The 24,064-nt window shown below is 37.8% G+C and overlaps 1 protein-coding gene across 3 annotated transcripts in view; it reads right to left on the reverse strand.

The window, feature by feature from the left end:
- NDST3 (N-deacetylase and N-sulfotransferase 3) overlaps positions 1 to 24,064 on the reverse strand; it is a 187,476-nt gene that overhangs the window by 155,225 nt on the left and 8,187 nt on the right. For all 3 annotated transcript variants that reach the window (XM_045986881.1, XM_045986891.1, XM_045986899.1), the window contains exon 2: positions 18,144 to 19,304. In XM_045986881.1, the coding sequence (XP_045842837.1) occupies positions 18,144 to 19,166 (1,023 nt within the window). In that variant the 5' untranslated portion in view covers positions 19,167 to 19,304. The remainder of the gene's footprint in view (positions 1 to 18,143; positions 19,305 to 24,064) is intronic.

Genomic DNA, 24,064 nt, shown 5'->3' on the forward strand with positions numbered 1-24,064 from the left:
TTATTCATGGCAGGCTGGTCTCTTCTTTCAAGTCTCAGCTCAAATGTTATATCAGAGAGGATTTCCCTATCCAGTATCTCCAAGTCAGAACTCCCCTGTGCCTACCCCCAGCACCTTCCACCACTCTTGTGAGCTCACTGAATGCATTTCATTTTGTTCATATCTCTCTTATCTCTATACCCAAGATTTTGTTGTTGTTATTGTTCATTCGTTTTTATGTTTATTGTCTGTTTCTTCTCATCAGAGAAGTGAGATGTATGCCAGCAGTGAACTTGTCTGTCTGGGCCACCACTATATCACCAGCTCCTGCCAGAATGCCTGGAACATAGCAGACACCTATTACTATTTTCTGAGCAAAAAAATGGTCTCATTTTTTTCTAGCTGATCTTATACCTCTATGTTATTTAGAAGAACTAATTTTACTCATGTTAGAATACTTTCCAAAGTGCCGCTCAATTATTCTCTCCCAAATTCTTTCCAAATTTGTCCACAAATTTACTGAAGGCATCCTGGAATTGGGTATTTGGCAGACACAGTAATTCTTACAGGAGACATACATGCTATGAAGTTGGTATTATTCTCATTTTACAAAGATGGAAACTGATGGTTTCAGAGAGGTTAAGAAGATTGCATAGAGTTACTCCAGTAGAGAGGGCACAGTTGAGATTTGGACTCAGGTTGATTGGTCTGACTTTAGCTCCCACATTCTTTTCAGCAAATATTTTATGTTCAGCTATGCAACTGGCAAGGAAAAGTAAATAATCAGAAGATGAAATGACAGACAGCTTTCCAGCCTGTATAAATGTGAAAGCAGGGAGGAGGATGACTGATGTCTACAAATGGTTGAGGTTAGAAAGAATGGTCAAAGATTTTGTAAGAGCTAGGGGTTGGGAAATTTATTTCAAATTAAAAGTAAGCTTATGAGATGTATTACAGTAGCAGATGGTAGAGAATAATTAGATAATTATCTTTTAACTATTTTAATAAGATTTGTTATAGCTGGATCATAGGTTATTCAGGGAAACCAGAGTGTCTCGGAATATCCTTCACCTGAGATGCTAAAGTCAGAGAGCTCAACCACAATTTCTCACAACATGCCCTCCAATCTCATTAGAGCTGTCAGGCAAAGCAGAGCAGGTGGGCCGATGATTCTAAGAATTTCTAAGAGTTTCTAAGAATTTCTAAGAAATTCTAAGAATTTCTAAGAATTCTTAGAAAAGGGTGTTCTGCTCATGCTATTTCATCATATAGTTACTCTGTTCAGATCAGTTGGTGCTGGGCTTTCCTTAGTAATGTTTGAAAGATATTCATAGTCTGAACTGAAAGAAACCTTAGAAATGATTAAATCCAACTCTTTCATCTCAGCAAAAGAAACTAAACCCAGGAATAATAATTTATAACTTGTATAGTGCTTCCACAGTCATAGGTTCCCTGCATTCTCACAATGGCTCTCTGACCAAGGAGGTGCATTATTTCCACTTCCGTCTTTACATGGAGGAGTGAGGCTCTGAGTGGTTACGTGTAAGCTGGTCACTACAGGAATAGTGTGTGGGGTACTGTGACTTGGTATCTTCTGAAAAAGGCTGCATAAGCATTCTCCCTCTATGATATTAATGAGGTTCTTTAAATTTATTTTTTAAAATCTCTTGTACTACCAACTGATCCAGCCCCGAGGTTCTTTTAATTCTGATAATTTTCATGAGGCTTTCTGGGAATATCAACACATAAAGGCTATATATCAACTCAGAAATATACTGTTCTATCTATGGAAAGTGAAATAGAAGAGAAAATGTTAACTGACTAGACTAAAAGTGTAAGGAAACTAAATCCTCACTTTAGCTACATGAATGAATGAAAATAATTTCTGATGTGTTAAAATGGGGGCAATAAAGTGCAGAGACCATCACCTTCAACTGGCGTATGTCTTTTTCTTTGTAAAAACACAGTACTGTATAGACCAATAATGACAATTAACATCCCAGTGGAAAAATGGGCAAAGGGCGATTCTCAGAAGAGAAATAGAAATGGGCCATAAACATATGAGATCATCTTAACCTGCTGCCACAATTACATAAATATAAAAATTAATGAAATAGAAATTCTTATTCATCAGATTTTCAAACGTTAAAGAATGAGTAAATCCACTGTGTAGTGGGACTTAAGGGAGTTTTTTCCCCTTCTCTTTCTTCTTTATAATTGTCTACATTATTTGATTATTTATTACAAAGTGCATCTGAAAAACAAAGTGTATATATTATTTTACATATTTGAAAACCATGAAAATTTATTTTCATTTTGGACAATACAAACAAACCAACCTAGCTCACATTAATTGGAGTTTCTTAAAGACAAATGTTTAGAGCTTTCTAACATAAAATTTGTTTTCTTCATTCAAAAAATATTCCCCCCCAAAATGTTCCTCATCTGATGGGATAACTCTATCCCACCTACAATTCAAAAGAAACCTTTGTGATTTCTTGAATATCACATTATAAGCACATTCAGTTACACTTAGAAGAATACATCCCTTACTTTCCTCCCACCATCCCTCCCTCCTTCCCTCCCCACCCCCCTCTCACTGCTCCTTCATTCCTCCCTACTCTTACCCTCCCCTCAAATACCGCTTCTACTATGGTAGTTCTTAAACCTCCTGCTCAGGGACCTCTTTGCCTTAGGAGTCTTTCTTCTGACTGACCTGATATTCAGGTTCCTGAAAGATCAAAGAAGCCATGCACCATGCAAAATTATCCATTGTCTTCTTAATTAGCTCGAACTAAGCCATCCATTTGTTGGAATCATTTCCTCAAATCCTCTGCTTTTCTGCTTCTTTTGCCTTCATGTAAAATCTACTCTATGTCCACAAGTTGTTTCACATGTGTACACATTTGCTAAAATAATATCACACAGTCTTGCTACATGGTATGGCTAAAAAGTAAGTGAAAATAAGAATTCTTCCAGTGATAAATCAGTCTTCCAGTCTTAAAGTCAGGCACAAAAACCATTCTAATTCTATTATGATCGCTTCCCATCATATATTTGCTTACATAGGTAGAAATATATAGTTTAATATAAAAGCATTTCCTCGGGGCACCTGGGTGGCTCAGTGGGTTGAGCCGCTGCCTTCGGCTCAGGTCATGATCTCGGGGTCCTGGGATCGAGTCCCGCATCGGGCTCTCTGCTCAGCGGAGAGCCTGCTTCCCTTCCTCTCTCTCTGCCTGCCTCTCTGTGATTTCTCTCTGTCAAATAAATAAAATCTTAAAAAAAATAAATAAATAAATAAATAAATAAAAAATAAAAGCATTTCCTCTACAGAGAAAGATCATAGGACCCATGTCTTTGTATTTTGCAGTAATATTGATTACACTTTATTTAAATCAGTATTTTCCCAAATGCGAATGTTTATCAACTGCATTAGAATCACCTACGTGAGCATATTAAACATAGACATTCCTGGGCCCTCCTCCCCAGACCTACCAAGTCAAAATCTGCTAGTGTAGGACTGGGAAATTAGCATTTTTAAACAAGCTTTTAAAATGATTATTTTGCCTCTTCTGTGATTTGGAAACTCATAAAAATAGTTTCATCTTGAAACTATTGATTAAATACATCTATGTATTTAGATGTATGATTAAATACATCTAAGTATCTCTAAGTTGAAGACTGTTTAAGATGAAACTAGTGGCAAATTCTTGGATTGTTACTCTAAAAAACACTGTATCACCCTGATTTTTATTCTTTTACAAATTACAAGTTGATTCATCACTGATGACTTTAAATACATCTGTGTCTTAGGCTCAATCAACAATAAAAATATAAATTGTTGAATATGGAGCTGAGTCTGTCTCAGATGACGATACGTTAGTGACTTGAAGGGTAAGCTTAAATTTGATAATGATTTTGCTCCTTAGAGACATTCAGTTAAAATAGAGAACCAGTCTGAAAACTGTTGCTGGCTTGAAAATAAAGATGTGCAGTTAATTATCTTCCCAAGCTCTCCTTGTTCTTCGGGATGTTGCATTGACATTATGTCAATTTCTAAGTGCAGAGCATTGAACACTGGGCCTCTGCCTAGGTTCTGAATTATCCCAAAGGGATGATGAACAGCCTCCTGTCACTGGCATCTATTAGAGACTGATCCCATTTAAGGAAACAGAACTTTTTTGAGTACAGTGAACAACTGGGTCTTCTCTGAGAACGACTACTGAATGCTAATTAGTTCTTATGAAGTTATAACTGACAATGATTTTGGAGATCTGGCACTAGCAAGAAAGTTCCAACAAGAATGAAAAATATGGATTTCCTTTTTCATTGTTCATCGGTCCCTCCATCAGATCAATGACAATGCCCCTGTATCAGATAAGAAATAATAAAGATTGGGAAAGTGTTTTTCCCTTCATTCTCTTTAAATGCTTATGACATTTCGGTAGCAGATTAGCAAATTATGCAAAAAATCTATTGAATATTAAGCTAAACTATTTTTGTCAAAGCAAATACATTAGAGTTAAAATTAATTTTCATTATAATACCTTCTTGCTTTTGAAAATATTATCAGATAATTGTTAAAATGTTACGTAAAATTTCTTAAAGGTATTTTTCCGTATGTCAGAAATCCAAGTCTGCCAGGACACAGCAATGAACTATTTTGATGACAGCAACTCTAAGGCTTGAAAAGCTTATTGTCAAAACCACTCAATTCAATTACTCAAGAGTATCAAGGAAGTTGTCTTTCTAAGAGATGAACTCAAATACCTTGTCTCTTAGGGTTCCTAAGGAATGTCTGTGTTATATGTTGTTTTGGTGTAGTAGATTATTTCATTCAAGATAAAGATAGTGAAGAACCACCCCCCACCCCCCTTTTTTTGATAGATGATTGTTCAGTGCCTCAACCAGCTGGTTTAATTTCTACACGCAACGTTTCTTCTTTTTCTCTTTTTCTTTTCTCGGAAAGCTGATCCTACTCAGTATATATAGTTCAGAGGGAAAAAAAAAAAAAAAGAAACTGAGTTACGTAAAAATAAGTCTGTAAATCTAAATGGGGAAACAAGAAGCAATGCTGTACAAATCCAAACACCAGAGAATCAAACGAGGGTAGCAAGAGTGAGAACAGATACACAGATGGAATAGAACTCTGCTGTTTTTGGATTAGGGTAATTAGGGTAGGGGATTCCGAAGAGGGAAAGAAATGGTAAAATAAAACAAGGGTACTGAATCTGAGGTGGATACAGAAACACAAGATAAGATAAAATGGAAAGAGGGGAAAAAAAAAGCATAATAAAACTGTTACATAACTGTGTGCTTAAGTAACTGTGTGGTAGTTGTAATGAACTGGCTTTTACATTTGGTTTTTAATTCACCTAATAATGGATGCACTTCTAGAAAAATGATATCAGAAACTAGTGAAGTAGTGAATTGATGGAAGTCACAGATCTTATCCTACTGAGTAATCTTTGGAGAGCTAACTTTCTTAAACTACTGAGGTGAAGTTGCTCATGTTAACTTTTAGAGTGTAAGGGATAGAATGAGTTTCAGAGCATGATAATCTAATTGTCCTCAATTAATTACTACTGGTTCAGAGAGCTAATTTATACACACACACACACACACACACACACACACACACACGTTATGAAAGTTTCATTTTCCAGTGAGAACAGTAGTAAAATCTCTTGGAGGAATGAGTAGCTGTAAGAATGACTGGCATGATTGGGGCACCTGGGTGGCTCAGTCAGTTAAATGTCTGACTTTGGTTGTAGTCATGATCTCTGGGTCCTGGGATTGATCCCACCATCCAGCCTCCTGCTCAGCAGAGAGAGTCTGCTTTTCCCTCTCCCTCTGCCCCTCCCCAAGCTTGTTTTTTTTTTTTTTTCTCTCTTTCTCAAATAAATAAAATCTTTAAAAAAAAGTACTGGCAAGATTACATAAAGAGCATAGCTTGTGGTAGGCAGAAAAAAAGCCTATTCTCCCCCCGCCCCAGCCCCCAAGATGTTCAAGTCCTAATTCCTAGAACCTGTGAATATGTTACTTATGGTAAGTAGGATTTTGCAGAGGTGATTAAGTTAAGGATCTTGAGTTGGGGATTATCCAGGTGTGCCAATCTAATCACAGATATCCTTAGAAATGGAAAACCTTCCTACTTTTAGCCAGAGGGGGACAGGGCTATGAAAGAAAAGCAGAGAGAGGGCACCTGGGTGGCTCAGTGGGTTAAAGCCTCTGCCTTCGGCTCAGGTCATGATCCCAGGGTCCTGGGATCGAGCCCCGCATCGGGCTCTCTGCTCCACAGGGAGCCTGCTTCTTCCTCTCTCTCTCTCTGCCTGCTTCTCTGCCTACTTGTGATCTCTGTCTGTCACATAAATAAATAAAATATTAAAAAAAAGAAAAGCAGAGAGATGTACAGAGCTGCTTACTTTAAAGATAAAGAGAGGGAACATTAGCCAAGGAATGTGGATGGACAGTGGAAGATGGACAAGATGAGGCAATGGGTTCTTTCCTAGAACTTCCAAAAGGGGCACCCCACCAACACTTTATACTTAGCCCAGTGAAAGTGACATGTTAGACCTCTTGCCTCCAGAACAGTAAAATAATAAATTTGGGTTGTTTTATGCCACTAAGTTGGTGCTACTTTGTTACAGCAGCAATAGAAAATATATAGCTATTTTAGTAATTGGTGCAATTAATAATTATAACTACTAATTATAATCATTGAATTATTAATATGAAAAAGAAAAACCACTTACTCTTTTAAGGTAAAATTCCAGTATGCACCAAATGAGTCAATTTTAATACTTTTAAAATTATAGTCCACTTAGAAGCTTAATAAAACAAGTTAACTATTTCCTTTGTCTATAAGCAGTCCATAAATTATGTCAAGTGTATCTCATAATTTATTTTATATCAACATTATTATTATAAGATCTATTTTGTATCTCAGGCTACAGTTTCATTATGCATAAATGGCCTATAAAAGTTAAGAATAAAAAGTCCTTTAGCTATTAATTCATACTTCCCAGAGACTAAGAGACAATATATCAGAACTTTTTGCATTTTTATACACTTTAAAAAATGTTAAAAATGCCTGTATAAAGCACATTAAAACATTATAGGGACAGTAAAATCTGAGCACATACAGTAAGAAAAAAGTTAAAATAAATCATGGGCAATTTCTATTCTTTAATTAATCTATACCAAAAGTGTCTGTCATATGCCAGTTTAATTCACCACAAACTGCTAAGCTGATTAACCAGAACTGTAGGCAAAATGCCTACATTAACTCAAATCTTAAAGTAAAATCTAGCTTGTCCATATCATTGCAGTTATAAAGTCCAAGGCACTCTAAGGGTGTTTTGTTTCACATTTATAATTAAATCCACAGCAAAGCTTCAGATATGACCCATTAAGCTATAATAGACTCTGTCTTGGGTGCAATCTGCTATAAAGTAGAATTTGCTAGGGAGGATTTGATATGGACACCACAGTACTGTGTTAGGATGTAACTGGGAAGCAGCATGAGGTGGAAAAGTCTGCTTTGGCAGCCAGGTGGGCCTGCATTTTGTATTCTGTGATGGGCACATCCTAGTTGTAAGATCTTAGGCAAGTAAGTCTTAGTATATGAATCTCAGTTTCTTTACTTAAAGTGATGATACTTACAGTCATTGTTTTATAGGATTTTTGTGAAAGTGAAGTGACAATGAATGTGATATACTTAAAACAATATATGAACTTAGTAAGTATTAACCCGTTTGGAGAGCAGTTAAATACCCCCAAACATAGCATTATAAAATAACCACATCTTCTATAGGCTTAACATTATAAGTCATCATCACAGAAATACAAATGCAGATCCCTTCATATTTTGAATTACTTCTTAGAATTATGGAATGTTAAAAAAAATAAAAACTAACTCAACTCTCAATCCACAAAAGGACATACCCAGTAATCAGCAAACTGCAAAATTTTCTCCTTTTTTACTTCTTTTATATAAAAAAATGTGTTTCATTATTCATCAATGTACCCCTTAAAATCCCTATCACAGCACTTTGACAGAATAGATGTTAATAATTTTCTAAACTGAATTGACTATCTCTAGAATCTAAGTCTTAACTCAAGAGTTTTGGTCTTCTACTCTGCTGGTAGTCTAGCGTGTAGAGGTTGCCATGACCTGGTTGAGCTCTAGAACCATCGATAATGGCTCTGCTCTTTGTCATGCTTGGAAAGGAGATTCACTGTATCAGGACTTTAACAATGTAACTAGTCCCCAAATATTTTGTCTCTACATTCATATAGTGTTCCACACACGTTTGTCTCCTTTAAATGATTTAGAACTCATTGTTTTAGAATGTCATTGTGTAACAAATAACTCCTTAATAGTAATAGTAATAGTAATAGAAATACATTCTAAAAAAAAAAAAAGAAATACATTCTATCTCACAATTTAACAAATTTAATAAAATGTATTAAGTGTAAGTTGATAGTGATATGAAATAATTTTTTTCCCTTTGCCTAAACTATTATCTTATTTCCCCATGATAAATTATTGCCAAAAACTATTTCCAAAAAATTATTTCCTTAAAATAACTATTTGTATAATTGCTAACACTATGACTATTTGAGTTTGATAAGAATATTGAGTGATGCGGGGCGCCTGGGTGGCTCAGTGGTTTAAGCTGCTGCCTTCAGCTCAGGTCATGATCTCGGGGTCCTGGGATCGAGTCCCGCGTCGGGCTCTCTGCTTGGCGGGGAGCCTGCTTCCTCCTCTCTCTCTCTCTCTCTCTCTCTCTGCCTGCCTCTCTCCCTACTTGTGATCTCTATCTGTCAAATAAATAAATAAAATCTTTAAAAAAAAAAAAAAGAATATTGAGTGATGCATATTCCTGTATATTATAAATCACATTATATCAAATTTAGAAATATGTATTACATCAAACTGAAGGAGAAATATTTCATATACATACATAAGTACAGTCCCAAACTGACTAACTTTTTGACAGTTCTAAGATAATTAGAGACCAGTGTCTTCTCTTTCTTTTAAAAGATTTTATTTATTTATTTGACAGAGGGTATAAGCAGGGGGGGTGGCAGGTAGAGGGAGAGGAAGCAGCAGACTCCCCAGGAAGGTTGAGCAGGAAGCCTGATATGGGGCTCTATACCAGGACCCTGAGTTCATGACCTGAGCTGAGGCAGACGCTTGCTGACTAAGCCACCCAGGTGCCCCAGAGACCAGTGGATTCTGACATATTCTACTCTTACAAGCATTAAGGTGACTTCTAGGGATCCTTAATATTCCTAATGTGGGCTACGTTGGTTATAGATGAGGGAACTGTTAACTAAGTGTTGTAAACTCAACAAAACTATCTTTCAAAGATGAGGCTGAATAAAGGCATTTACATTCCATAAAAAAAACCTGGGAGAGTTTACCATGAAGAGACTCTCATTAAAAAACCTTTAGGGGCACCTGAGTGGCTCAGTGGGTTAAGCCTCTGCCTTTGGCTCAGGTCATGATCTCAGGCTCCTGGGATCGAGCCCCGCATCGGGCTTTCTGCTCAGAAAGAAGCCTCCTTCCCCCCCGCTCTCTGCCTGCCTCTCTGCCTACCTGTGATCTTTCTCTGTGTTTAATAAGTAAATAAAATATTGAAAAAAAAAAAAACCTTTAAAGGATGTGCTTCAGGACAAATGAGATTCACTCATTCAACAAATATATACTGAGCCAGGCACACTTCTAGGTGCTGGAGATCTGTCAGTGAACAGAATAGATGAGAAAATCTTGCCTTTATGGAGCTGACATTTTAGTAGCCAAAGTTACAAAGCGACATAAATAAGTAAATATATACAGTATGTCCAGTAGTATGCTGTTAAATCTTTACCAACTGGCTCTTTGTGAGGGGGGGGAAAAAAAAGCCTGCATCTGTGCATTTGCCAGTTTCTGCGGTGTAAATGCTACCTCCACGCCGAATTTCAAACTGCTGGCTAAGTCCTGAGGGAAGAGACAAACCCACCTGTCCTGCTGAGCCTGTTTGAACTGACTTGAGCACAGCCCTGAGGATCCCAAGTGCTAGGGAGAAAAACGAGCAGGAAAAGATGGGGAGATTTAGCAATTGCAATCTAAAAGAGAATGGCCAGAGAAATCTTCACCCAGAAGGTACAATTTGAGTAAGGAACAGAAGGAAGTGAGAAAGAGAGCCATGCACACAATTTTGGAGAAAACCATTTTAGGCATAAAGAACAGCAAATACAAAACCCTGACGCAGAAGCTGGGAACCGCAAGGAAGCCAGAGAGGCTACCGCAGAGTGAGAAATTCAGGTGGTTAAAGGCAGGGTATACAAGGCTGCAAGAATTTGGCTTAGCGCGAGATTGGAAGTCACTGGAGTGTTCTGAGCTGAGGAAGGACAGGATCTAAATTATATGTTAGTGGCCTCAGTCTGGCTTCTCTGCCGAAAAGGAGTAAGCCAGGATAATAAAACTTTGATGGTAGTAAAAATAATAATGTCTAAGATCTAGGATTCAACAACAACAACGAGTCTACATCCAAAACAAGAACAGCTCATCAGCCAAAGGAGAGTGGGCATGACTGGGACATAAAGTAACTGCATACTTTTTGACTGAGGTGTGAAGACATTAATTATTAGCACTTGTTTAGCAAATATGTTTAAATTTCTGGAGAAACTCCCAGAAGAAAAGAAATAAAATATATGCATTTCAAACCAGGAATGGGTAGAAAAAAGAAGGAAACTGACAATAAAGGCAATAAAAAGCAGAGCAAAAAAGAGGAAACTGAACAAGTGGGACAAATATAAGGCACAAAATAAGATAGCTGAAATCAATCCATACACCCTGATAATCACATCAACTGTTTGTAGATTGATCTTGTTAACTAAAAGACATATATTGGCAAAGTAGATAAAAAGAAAATTAGTTGACAAGTTGTTTTTTTAAACTAATTTATAATGTCAAGACATGCAGAGAAGACGGAACAAAGAAAAAAATGAGGTAATCTGCAATTTTTAAATAGTAACCTGCAAGAAGCTGGTTAGCAATGTTAGCATAAGGTAATGATAAAATTTTCAATTAATATATAAATATATATGTAAATATAAATGTGTATATATGTATATATATCCTTAAATAACATAGCTTTAAAATATAGAAGGTGATAATTGACGGAAAAGCAAGGAAATATTTACAACCCACTAACAGAGTTAAAGAATTAAACACACCTCCTTAGAAAACATCAGTTAGTACACCCCGTTCTTCCCCCTGCCTCCACAAAAAGATAAAAACAGTAAGAACATAGAAAATTTGAACAACATAGTTAACAAAATTGAGCTAACTGGAGAATATTTGTTTTTATCAAGTACACAAGCAATAGTATATCCAGTCACAAAGTGATCCTAGCAAATTTAAAGTATCCGTTTCAAGCAGACACATGCTTTCAGAGCAAACTGCAGTGAAAATGAATATCAGCAAATAAAGATGAGAAACAGCAGAGAAAATGGAAAGGAATTAGAGAACTATGAGGGAGAGAGAGAGGGAATGTGTGTGTGTGTGTGTGTGTGTGTGTGTGTGTGTAGGGGGAAAAGAATTGGGGCTCTGTAGGTTTTGACATTAATAGTGAACTATCTGGAGAAATTTTTGTTTCCTTTCTATTTTTACTTATGACAGAATAATTGATTGCAGTTGCCTTCCCTGCCCCTCCCCCCCCACAGACATGTGGTATGTTAAGTTCTTTTTCAATGGGTTTATGAAGCCTCTGGCTTTAGTTTAGCTGGGGTAGTGGATATTCTGATGAGAGAGTAAAGTCAGGCAGATCACCTTTACACTCCAATTACGGTCTCCAAGGGTCGGCCCCTCGTGAGACTGAGAAATCAGCCAAGTCTGTCTTCTGAGCCTGATACCGCTTATTTCTCAGACCTTAGTGGCTTTTCCTACTTCTATTTTCAGTTCTTTCTTTTCCCTAGGTACTCTGGGATCTTTAGTTAGTGAAGAAAATAATGATAAGTTCATGATGACATTGTATCAAGATTTAAGAACTGCCCTCTCCTAAGGCCACTTTTAAAATGTAGATACCTTTAAGGGACAATCTACAACAGCCAAATTAAGGAACAGTGATGGGTCAGAAACTAGTGGGAAAGACTGGGGATGATGTGGAGATGGAAGGCATTGCTGAGTTGCTAACCTCCAGTCACACTGTGGGCACCTCTAGTGTGCTAATAATGTATGGCTGCACTGGTTCCTCATTTTTTCATGGATGTTAGGAAGTTTGGCAAGAAGACAATGTGTGCCAATCTTAGGAGGAGGCGGGAGACACCGGGAGGAAGAGAGTGATATATAGCTCTTTTATTTGTTGACAGTATAACCACACATAGTTCCATAAAACTTTGAAAGACCCCCTTCCCTCCCACTTCCCAACTGTCTTAGGGGTGAAATGTTATAGGGAATGGTCTAAGTCTACAGATATAATGGATCTTAGCCCTAGAGTGAATTCATTCTTCTAAGGGATAATGTGAATTGTTAGTACTCATTTGATCCTGCTGTGCTTTCACTGATAGCTTTAAAATACTGTAATGGCAGAAACATCTATTCATAAACCACTTTCCCTCTCCAAAACCCTCTCCGTGCACTTAGTCTCAGGAAGTCTGAGGACAGGTCCTAGAACACTAGGAACTTGAAAATCACAAAACTAGTCCACGGTGAATTTGAGACAAGTCTTGTCCACACAGTTCAATAAAACACACCCATACCCCTTTTTCTGACTTCAATAGGACTGAAATGAGCATTGGCACTTTTGGAGAACATATTAATTGTCTGAACTGTATGTTCTTTGGTTCTCTAAGGGCTACGGCTGACAGTTTATAAATTCTGCAACTAAAAAGGACACCTTAAGTCTGTATTTTTTTCTTCCTCATGAAGGGTCATGTATTTTGTGCCATGTCAGCTTCTTTCGCTCTTTAAAAAGTGCTTGTGGGGGCGCCTGGGTGGCTCAGTGGATTAAGCTGCTGCCTTCGGCTCAGGTCATGATCTCAGGGTCCTGGGATCGAGCCCCGCATCAGGCTCTCTGCTCCACAGGGACCCTGCTTCCTCCTCTCTCTCTCTGCCTGCCTCTCTGCCTACTTGTGATCTCTCTGTGTCAAATAAATAAGTAAAATCTTTAAAAAAAAAAAAAAAGTGCTTGTGTTATTCAACAGCTATTTCATTGCTAATTCTAATTTTCTAGTTAAGTAAGAAAACACTTTTTTTGTTCCACATAAAGAAAAAAAATGACACTTTTGCAGTGATTAGTATAATAATTAAAATTTATGTGCCACACACCATCGTAGTTTTGCAAGAAACATTGTATGTTGCCTTCAACCGTCTCACAATCTTTTCTATTTTTCTAATACTTTAAATAGGGAAAATATAACATTCTTCATAAGGGGTAATAAATAAAAGAGCTTGATTAAAAATATTTCTATTAAGGGGCACCTAGGTGGCTCAGTGGGTTAAGCCTCTGCCTTCCGCTCAGGTCATGATCTCAGGGTCCTGGGATCGAGCCCCGCATCGGGCTCTCTGCTCAGCAGGGAGCCTTCTTTCCTCTCTCTCTGTGCCTCCCTCTCTGCCTACTTGTGATCTCTGTCTGTCAAGTAAATAAATATAATCTTAAAAAAATATTTCTATTAACTAGGTACTTTTAATTACCACATGCACAACCTTTTCTTGGATCACACATGCTCTTTAATCCCCCTTCCAAGGAAAAAAGATAAGGTAAGTTTCCTAACTAGGTTAATTAACCCTGGTTAGTTAGGAAGACTTGGGGCGCCTGGGTGGCTCAGTGGGTTAAAGCCTCTGCCTTTCACTCAGGTCATGATCCCAGGGTCCTGGGATCGAGCCCCGCATCGGGCTCTCTGCTTGGCAGGGAGCCTGCTTCCTCCTCTCGCTCTCTCTGCCTGCCTCTCTCCCTACTTGTGATCTCTATCTGTCAAATAAATAAATAAAATCTTTAAAAAAAAAAAAAAAAGAAGTTAGGAAGACTTAGTGAAGACTTATTGCTCCAGTTTGCGTGGGACTCTGAGTTTTAGCACTGAATGCTCTCAGTCCAGGGAAACCAAGGCGGTTGGTCACCCTAACTCCTGTTTGTCCTCCAGCTAATTTCTCTTCTATCCTTCACATCAAAATTTCTCCACTGCATATCCTACACTCTTCTTCTCCATGTCTTAACTCTCTCATTTACTCCTGACCTTATTGCAACTGTGCCTGTGCCTCGAGGCATGCCTCTGGCTCCATTCCCCTGGAGTTTGCAAGGGGCTCCAATGACCTTCATCTTTCAGGAAAGGAGACTTGTAGTTCTTACCTCAGTGGCCCCTGCTGCTGGATTTTATACTGCAGTTCATACCCTTCCCGACATTATTCCCAAGGCATATACAGTAGTCCGCCGTATTCACAGGGGAAATGTTTCAAAGCCAACAGTGGATGCCTGAGCTTGCAGATCATACCAAACCCTACATATGTTTTTTTCGTATACATACATCCCTATGGTAAAATTTAACTGATAAATTAGGCACAGGAAAAGGTTAACAACAGTAATAAAATAGGATAATTATAATGATATACTGTAATAAAAGTTATATGCATGTGGTCTCTCTCTCCAACATCATATTGTACTGTACTCACCCTTGTGATGACTGAGATGACAAAATGCCTAATGAGGAGATGAAGTGAGGTGAACGACGGAGGCATTGTGACAGAGTGTTAGGCTACTATTGACCTCGTGACCATTTGTCAGGAGGATCATCTGCTTCCTGACCATGGCTGACTGCTGGTATCTGAAACTACGGAAAACAAAACCACAGATAAGGGGGCACTACTGTATAAGAGCACAGTTTCTTAGTCCCTGACACTGTTCTCTTTGACTCTTAGTAATGAGATCATCTCTCTCCAGTTGACTTCTGAAAGATGATTTTCCTCAAGATTCTATACTATACTCCATCTTTCCCCCTTATCTTCTGTAAGCCCTTTCCCTGGCTGATCTCACGTACTTTCATGCTTTAAGCCATTCCCTCCACTGAATAGTAACTTTAGAACCTATGCTTGCCATCCAGACTTCTCTTGAGAGCCAACTACCTATTAAAACATCTGTACCTGTATTTCTCAGAGGCACTTCAATAATTTAACATTTTTAATATGGCCTCTAATTACCTTCACTATGATCTTCCTGTTCTCTGGTTTTTTGTTTGTTTGTTTTTGAATATTTATTTATTTACTTGAGAGAGAGCATAGTGGAAGGGGCAGAGGGAGAAGGAGAGAGATTCTCAAGCAGACTCCACACTGAGCTTGGGTGCCTGACATGGGGCTCGAACTGAGACATCACCAAGAATTGTACATTTAACCAATTGGGCCACCCAAGCAACCCTCTCTTCTCTTTCTTTGTTGTTGGAATAATCAACCATTATTCACGTAGCCAAACATCTTAATGTTATCCTTGAGTGTATTCTCCTTCATCTTCACTGACACAATAAATTGTTCAATTTTACCTCCTAAAGAGTTTTTTTTTTTTTTTTTTTTTTTTTTATTTATTTGACAGAGAGAAATCACAACTAGGCAGAGAGGCAGGCAGAGAGAAAGGAGGAAGCAGGCTTCCTGCTGAGCAGAGAGCCCGACGTGGGGCTCGATCCCAGGACCCTGGGACCATGACCTGAGCCGAAGGCAGCGGCTTTAACCCACTGAGCCACCCAGGCGCCCCTTTTTTTTTTTTTTTTTAAAGATTTTATTTATTTGTTTGACAGATAGAGATCACAAGTAGGCAGAGAGGCAGGCAGAGAGGGAGAGGAGGAAACAGGCTTCCCGCTGAGCAGAGAGCCCAACGTGGGGCTCGATCCCAGAACCCTGGGATCGTGACCCTAGCCTAAGGCAGAGGCTTTAACCCACTGAGCCACCCAGGCGCCCCTCCTAAAGAGTTCTTAAGCTGATCCTTCCTTCTCCATTCTTTATCATTTCCTAGTTTCAAGTAATTTCTTTTTGCCTGAACTATCACTGCTGTAGCCTCCCAAATCATCTTACTGCTCTAGCCTTGCCTTCAAAATCTGTCCTGGTTAATGGGGCTTAATAGTTTCAGGTACACAGCACGTAGTATAGTGTTTCCCAAGGCAGTACTTACGTAAAAGGAAGGAGAGAGAGAGAAAGAGAGAGAGAAACGAAGGAAGGAAGGAGGGGAAGAAGGGAGAAAGTAGAAGGTGAGTGGGAGATAAGAGGGAAAGAAAATGTTTACACTCTCAGGGTGTAAACAAAACGCTAATGTTTTGAGTGTTTTGAGACAAAAATTACAGATATAATGTAGAAGTAGTTTAAAAGCCCAAATAATTCAAAATATACTTTCTTTTAAGCCTTTGGATTGGTTAGAAAATATATTTCCATCTAAATGAGCAATTCATTAAATTTTTTATACATGTTTAATTCCTATTAAATGTACTCAATTGTAATGTGGTTTTTAAAAAATATTTTATTTATTTATTTGACAGACAGAGATCACAAATAGGCAGAGAGGTAGGCAGAGACAGAGAGGAAGGGAAGCAGGCTCCCTGCTGAGCAGAAAGCCCAATGCGGGGCTCGATCCCAGAACCCTGGGATCATGACCTGAGCTGAAGGCAGCGGCTTAATCCACTGAGCCACCCAGGCGCCCCTGTAATGTGTTTTTTTATACCCCTTAAAAATGGTTTAATCTTAAGAGCACTGAAGGCATTTTATATTTTGTATAATTTTAGAGGATATAGTAGGGTTTACATATAAAACTTAGGCTTATCTAGCACATTTTTAAATGGCATCACAACATATTTTCTCAGTTTTAAAGAATTATAGTTCAGAAATCAAACCTTAAAAACATGTTTTATCATAATATTTTGAAATGAGAATATTGGAAGAGAAATATATACTTTTTGTAATTTTCAAGTACATAATGTTTAAGCTACCAACTTGATTTTAATTTAGCTACAATTTTCAAGTATATTTCATAAGACTTAATGAAAACTTAAGCACAACTTCTATGTTAATTAATTTTTATTGAGTTAAAAAGAAGAGTCTAAAATACTGTCAAATTTTTTTTTCTTTCAGTTTTCACACTCTCTTATGGTAACATTTAATGGTCCTTCTGGTATTCTTAGCTCATTAACTAGCGTGATTAACATTACTACTATTTGCCAGATGCTTAGTCTTTATAGAAAAGAATGCAATTTTCAAGATTGTTTTCCATCTGATTTAGTCCTTTGTATTTTACCAAAAGGTTAAAGCTGTACAGAATAAAAAATATGAATCAAATCTCTCCTTTCACTTTTATGAGAAATCAATCTGTAATATAAGATAGAATCCTATAGTATTCTGAATGGAAAAGTAAGATAAATGTAGATCATTTTAATGTCTAATTTCATTAATATTAAACAACCAGTTGTTTATGTAATACAATTCATTCACAACAGTCAACTATCTTCAAATAATTGTTTTCTATTTAAGGGCAACAGTTTTATGCAATGAGAAATCTAATACCATTTAATGCAGCATGATAGGCTTCATATATGTATCAGAAGTGTTCAATGAATTTTGAAACTTAATTTAAATCCTTATGTTTGTGTGTGAATAAGTATGCTTGTATATTCATAACTTTCCATATTTAGCAGTGCTGATTTTAAGAGTTTCAAAAAAATGTAAGAAAATGAGCTGCACATTTGACTTCCAAAAATATCTGAACTTGCTACTTATGAGATCTTTAATTCTTGAAAATTTGTGGGAGTATTTATTTTCATTAAAACAAATTTACTTTGATTTCATATTTAAATGAACTGAAGTCTTAGATTAGTAATAGTTTTCTAAGGTCGATAGTTTCTGGAAAGTTAATTAAACAAGATGATTTCTACTCTGTAGCTGTACCTACCCATAGAAAAGCATGTCAGGATCCTGCCACACTCAAATTTTTAGCACAGTCTTCATTTTTCTTGATTCAGAGAGATATAGCCCTCTATCTCAAATATAACTGTGGGAAGCCATCTCATCCCAGTTTGCCTGAGACTTTCTGATAAAATGAATATCTCATGTCCTAGGAAATCCTTAGCCCCAGAAAAACTGGGACCATTGGTAAACCTACTGAAAGACGACCTAAACTTTGAAACTTTTGAGTTAAAAAGGGCCTTACCTTAACATCATTGATGTTCATTCTTGTTCCCTCCTTTCCCACAAAAATATCATCAATATCCACAAGAATGTACCTGTCCAAGGACAGTGTCAGCCTCTTTCCTGACAAGAAGGAAACAGCGTCTATGAAGATGAGCTTATGCAACCAAAAGTTCAAGTTGTTGCCAAAAAAAACTCTTTGAATTCCATCATGAAGCCCCAAGTCATGTATGACAGTGGCATAAAAAGCACCTTTAGAGATGGGAGGAGAAAGGTTCTCTGGGGTCTTTACTTTGGCAAATATTACTGGTTGGTAGGCTGAGTGATTAATCTGGAAAACTGTCCAGTCTGTTCCAGGTAAAGAACCTTTTTCCAGCTTGGAAGATTTGGTCACATGAAGCAATGGAGAATGAGGGTTAATACAACAATCTTTTACTGCAAGGTTTCCATATATGAAGAAAGGGAAACCTTTCAACTGAAAACTCTGTAGACTCTTCTCGCTAGTTTTATGGAATCCAATGATACCCACACCATATTCCACACAATATTTATCTAAAAGGCTTCGGTTCCAAGAGTCCATATTTATATACTTTAATATATTCTCATAAATAATGAGAATATATTTGCCTTTAGTTTTTTCTATAAGTGCTGGGAGATCCCCCTTTCCAGGAGCAATTTCAATGTGATACTGAAATCTACTGGATTCTAGAATCGTAATTATGTCTTGACCAAGTGATGAGTATTGGCTCTCCACAAACACCAGGACTGTGGGGTCTGTCCTCGAGGCATCAGAAAGCTTCATTGTCTTGACTTCCATAAGCCTGTATGGTAGGTGCTGGAAATCCCCACAGTCCACTTCGGACATCATCTCAGAGGGTTCATTTTCCTGTTTGTAGCCACTGTACAGGTAGTATGCAGATATAATAATGCTCACCATACAAAATGTGGCAAGCAGAATAACTGTCCTTTGAAAGTGTCTGTGAAGCTTCATGATAAAACTCATGTTGCATATACTTCCCTCAGACTGTTTCAATAGAAGCACCATAAAACAAAAAAAAAAAAGAAGAAGAAAAAGAAGGAAAGAAAAGATAGTATTCGGCTACTTTTCCAGTCTCAGTCGATAGTTTATGTCACCATCGCAGCGCATTTGTGTCACTTGATCAGAACTCACAGAAAATATAGCCTGAAAAGTAGAATAAAATAGAACAGAATGTCAAACATTCATTCTGTGGCATTAAAATGAACCAGTTTTTTCCTGCCTATTGGCATGAGTGGCAACCTGTTAGGCAGATGAATGGTGTACGGTCTGTAAGAAAGCCTCTTTTTCCTCCTGCCTGGTCTGGATGAGGACCTAGGAGGGAAAGAAACGGAAAAAGGGCTCCACATAACAGAGGCTCTCTATCCTTCATATAGAAAACACACTGGACTAACCAGAAATTTCCTTTTATTGATTGAGCTTTGCATCAGATTTTGTAGATAACACATACCTAAGACCACAGAGAGGTCACCTGAGCCGTGCACAGCCCGATCATGTAATGCATACATGATGCACATGTACTGAACATTCATAAAAGTGTCATGTTTCATTTGGTGCTGTAGTTAAGACACTAGTTTCTGCTGTTTGGAAAAGAGCACAGTAATTACATGAAAAAAGTAGTATAAAAAGTAGCATAAAAAAGTGGTATAAAAGTGTTTTTTAAGAACAATGAAAATAACTAAAACTTCATGAAACGCCTTGTCATGCTATAATTTTAAATCCCTTTCAAGACTTACTAATCTTAGAAAAATTTAGTACCTTTTGAAAAACAATAAGAAAGAAACCCAAGTGCTTCTTAGAGCGGAAGTTTATTAGAGTCTTATGGTGCTGCCACTTTTTGAGGAAATATGCACTATAAAAGAATTAAGGAAGGTCTTCTTATTGTCCAGAAGGCAGGCTGAAAGGGTTCACTGAACCTCTACCTCTCATTAATTGTGTCACTTTGGCCCCAGTATCTTTTAAGTAAAATGGTAAGTTTAGAGTAAATGATCACCAAGAACATTCTGGCTCTAAAATTCTGTGATATTCACCTATGAAATAAGCAATGGAAAATATTTGGAATAATATATGTTTATCTTTATGAATAACACATTCTGGCTTAGGGGTGCCTGGGTGGCTTAGTCATTAAATGTCTGCCTTCTGCTCAGGTCATGATGCCGGGGTCCTGGGATCGAGCCCTACATCGGGCTCCCTGTTTGGCAGGAAGCCTGCTTCTCTCCCTCTCCCACTCCCCCTGCTTGTGTTCCCTCACTCTCTGTGTCTCTGTCGATTAAATAAACAAAATCTTAAAAAAATTACATTCTGGTGTATAACTGCAGGATATTTATGGAATAGGATACTTATAGATAAGTTATTTATCCTGTAAATTATTCGTTCAAATATTTAGGGCATCTATATCATTCATTCAAATATTTATGGAGTAACTTCCTTTCTATTTAAAATATAAATGGTCAACAGAGTGAATTTCCTTAAGGTTTCCAAAATTATAGAGACAGTGACTAGCATGACAATAATAAATGATTGTTGATTAGAGACAAATGCCTCTAATGGGATGAGAGAAGTGCCTATGGCAAGTGGGGAAGCCTGAAATCATGTAGGATTTGGGTAGAGCCTTGAAGGTGAGGGTAATGTAAGTAGGCATGCGAGATGGAGGGGATTTATAGACGTAGGGGTGAGCACAATATTGGGCAAGGAACACTCTGACAAAGAATGGAAGACAAAGGAATGAAGTCCCCACCCAAAATAAATTTTACAGAGTATGGTTACCTTAGTTTATGGGGAGACTTGATAGCATACAAGTTCAGGGTTGACAAAACTCATTGGGAGACATTCTACTTTCCCACTTTGGGGAATAACATGGTAAGGATGAGATTTTTCAGGAAAATGAACTAACCAATAACACGGAGGATATTCTAGAGCACTGTTAGTAAAGGCTGGCAACTGGTACAGGCCCGTTTCTCACAATCAAGTCATAAACTGTTAATGATCTTGGTCATAAGTCAGAGAGAATGTGGGAAGAAGCAAGCAAATCAAAATTACCAGGACAACACAGAGTTTCCACTGCAATTGTAGTTATTTCGTTTTGGAAAGTAATTGCAATTTAAAAGTTATGTACATGTTTATGAATAATATAATATTCTGGAGTATAATAGTGGGATATAAAATCTTATATCTTTCTATGCCTGTTTCAATTTTAGCTGTGAGGTGTTTTTGACTGGATACAAAATGTATTACCACATTTTGCATTTCAGATAGCAGCATTTCATAGTTTATTCTTGTCAGAAGTGAATGGCATGTAACTCATACTAAGCTTATCTGTGATGAGGCAAAGTGGTGAGGAGGACTTGTTCTCACTATTTAGGGTGGATATTAGGGATCTATTAAAGCTACCTTCTCCATTACCTGGTATAAAATACTGAAAGACCTCTCTTTTCTATTAAACTCTTCAAGTTTCCTCCTGAAGCCAAGGGAATTCCCGTGTATGTCTCTGAGGGTAGGATTTGGTCTAAGATACTTAAATGGACACATTAAGATTCTGCAAGTCTTCTTCTTCTTCTTCTCTTTTTTTTAAGATTTCATTTATTTACTTGACACAGAAAGAGATCACAAGTAGGCAGAGAGGCAGGCAGAGAGAGAGGGGCTTGATCCCAGGATCCTGAGATCATGACCCGAGCTGAAGGCAGAAGCTTTAACCCACTGAGCCACCCAGGCGCCCCCCTCTCCCAGTCTTCTTTAAGCCTTTTTTTGACAGCACACTTCACTGTGACCAAATTTGGTCCCTGGTATAGACTCTCAAAAGTTACTGTTCCTACTGCAACCTCATCCACCCCAACTACTTCCCATTCTTTCTCTGTCTGTTGGCTCTAAAAATCACAGAATGCAGAGAACTATTGCTGTCCCTCCTGCGTGGGATGGTGCTCTAGCAACTTTTCCTGAGCTCTTCACTGGGGGGAATTACTAAGAAGACAGGAACATGTGGAAAATGAAGCTCCTCTACACAGTTTCCCTGTGAAACCTTCTCAGATGGAGCTGACCTTCCAAACGTGGTCAGACCAGCAGTGACCCATGCTGTTGTAGAATTGTTATCTTCTTCGTAATTCTTGACACTATTGTAATTAAAATTTTGTTTATTGTCAGTCTGTCAGTCTCTCTTATCCAACTGTGAAACACTCTAGGAGGGTAGAGGTAAGGCCTCTATCCTTGAGCGCATAGGGCCAGTGACAGAATAGGCACCCAGGGACTGTTCGTGGAATTGGTCGAATACAATGGCATATTAACCTTCTAGGCTAACTTGACAATTCTACTTTATTCTAATTTCATAACTTATTTTTAAGGTTACACATCACTAGTAATATGATTATAATTATCTATACATGTATAATTATCTATACATATAATTATCTATACATTAGCTGGATTTAATGTCTCTGTTTTACTTAATTCTAAGAAAATATAATCACACTATCCTGACATAGGATAAAGGAAGCCACTATGGTAGATATTGTATCTTTACCCGCCCAAAGACACCTATCAATTAATCACCCTGCCATTGGTCATCAGGTATTTGTTGAACACCTAGTTTGGGCTTAGGGCTGTATTAGATGCAGGGGACACCACAGAGATAATATTAAGAGTGATGCTGGTCTGTGGAAGCATGGTCTCTGTTGGAGGAAATGACTCGTGAAACAACAGTTAACACTATGCTGTACATAAGAGGTAGTAGTTAAGGCTGTACAGACTAGATTTGTTATAAGTTTCAAAAGAAATATTAATGATTAATTAAGGATTAATGACATTTAGGAAAGCAGTTTCTGGAGACATGGTGCTTGAGGAGGACATGACATGATGGGTAAGATTTGGAAATGAGGGTGGGATGAACATGTTAGGCAAAAGCACCTGGCAAGGGTGGGGGGGTCCCTGGCTGGCTCAGTGGAGGGAGAGAATGTTACTTGATCTTGGGGTTATGAGTTCAAGCCCCACATAGGGTCGGGGGAGAGCTTACTTAAAATACCTGGCAAGGGTGAAGAAATGAAATGGTTATATGTTTATCTGAGAGTGAGACTAAACTAATATGATACCATGTGTTGGGTTAAAAATGGAAATAATATTTCATTCAAGGAGTCCTGCAGATTAATGTATGTCCTTGGAAGTGACTGTGAAGCACAAAAGTGTGGAGTTGGAAACAGACAGCACTAGATGAATCTGAACAGAAGAGAGACAATAAAAATAATCACATTTACAGGTGATGAGTGTAGCAGCGGCATCCAGAATGGGCAAACAGCAGTCATATGAACAGAAAGAGTATATGCTACATTGTACAGAGTGAAGAAGCAGGGAAGGTCAGGACAGTCCCACTGAAAGAGTTGCTGCGCCATCTAGGTGGGGGGTGGTGGGGGTCCAGACTAAGGTGGTTATCAGGGAGAATGAAAATGAAGAGAGACAGGAGAAAAACAAAAAGGAAATGATTACTGATAAATTATGCTTGGGGACTAGAAGAATAAAAGTGCCAGCATTAGAAATATACAAACTTAGAGTGGAAATTGGCTTGAGCTAATCATGTTCACCTAAGGTGTAGACAGGTGAATGCTCAGGGAGATAGCAAGATCAAAATGTTCTGTAAAATAGGTGGATGTTGACATAGAAGATAAGGAAACATTTGAAATTAATGGGTCATAGGTGAATCTGGATATGCTGCACAAACTCAATTCCTCAGGAAATACTTTTGTGATCAAGTTTACTCCTCTCCCTTTAGACCAGGTCCCCAGATGATGTAATCTATAATTAAATTTTATTTCAGGCTTTTATCACAACTCTTACTAAATATTATTAGCAACATTATTTGTTTAATGTCTCTCTTTCTTGTTAGACTGAAATTTCCAAGGGTATATTGTTTGTGTCATTCCCAG

Source organism: Meles meles, chromosome 2, assembly GCF_922984935.1.
Source record: "Meles meles chromosome 2, mMelMel3.1 paternal haplotype, whole genome shotgun sequence".
In the NCBI taxonomy this organism is placed as follows: domain Eukaryota; kingdom Metazoa; phylum Chordata; class Mammalia; order Carnivora; family Mustelidae; genus Meles; species Meles meles.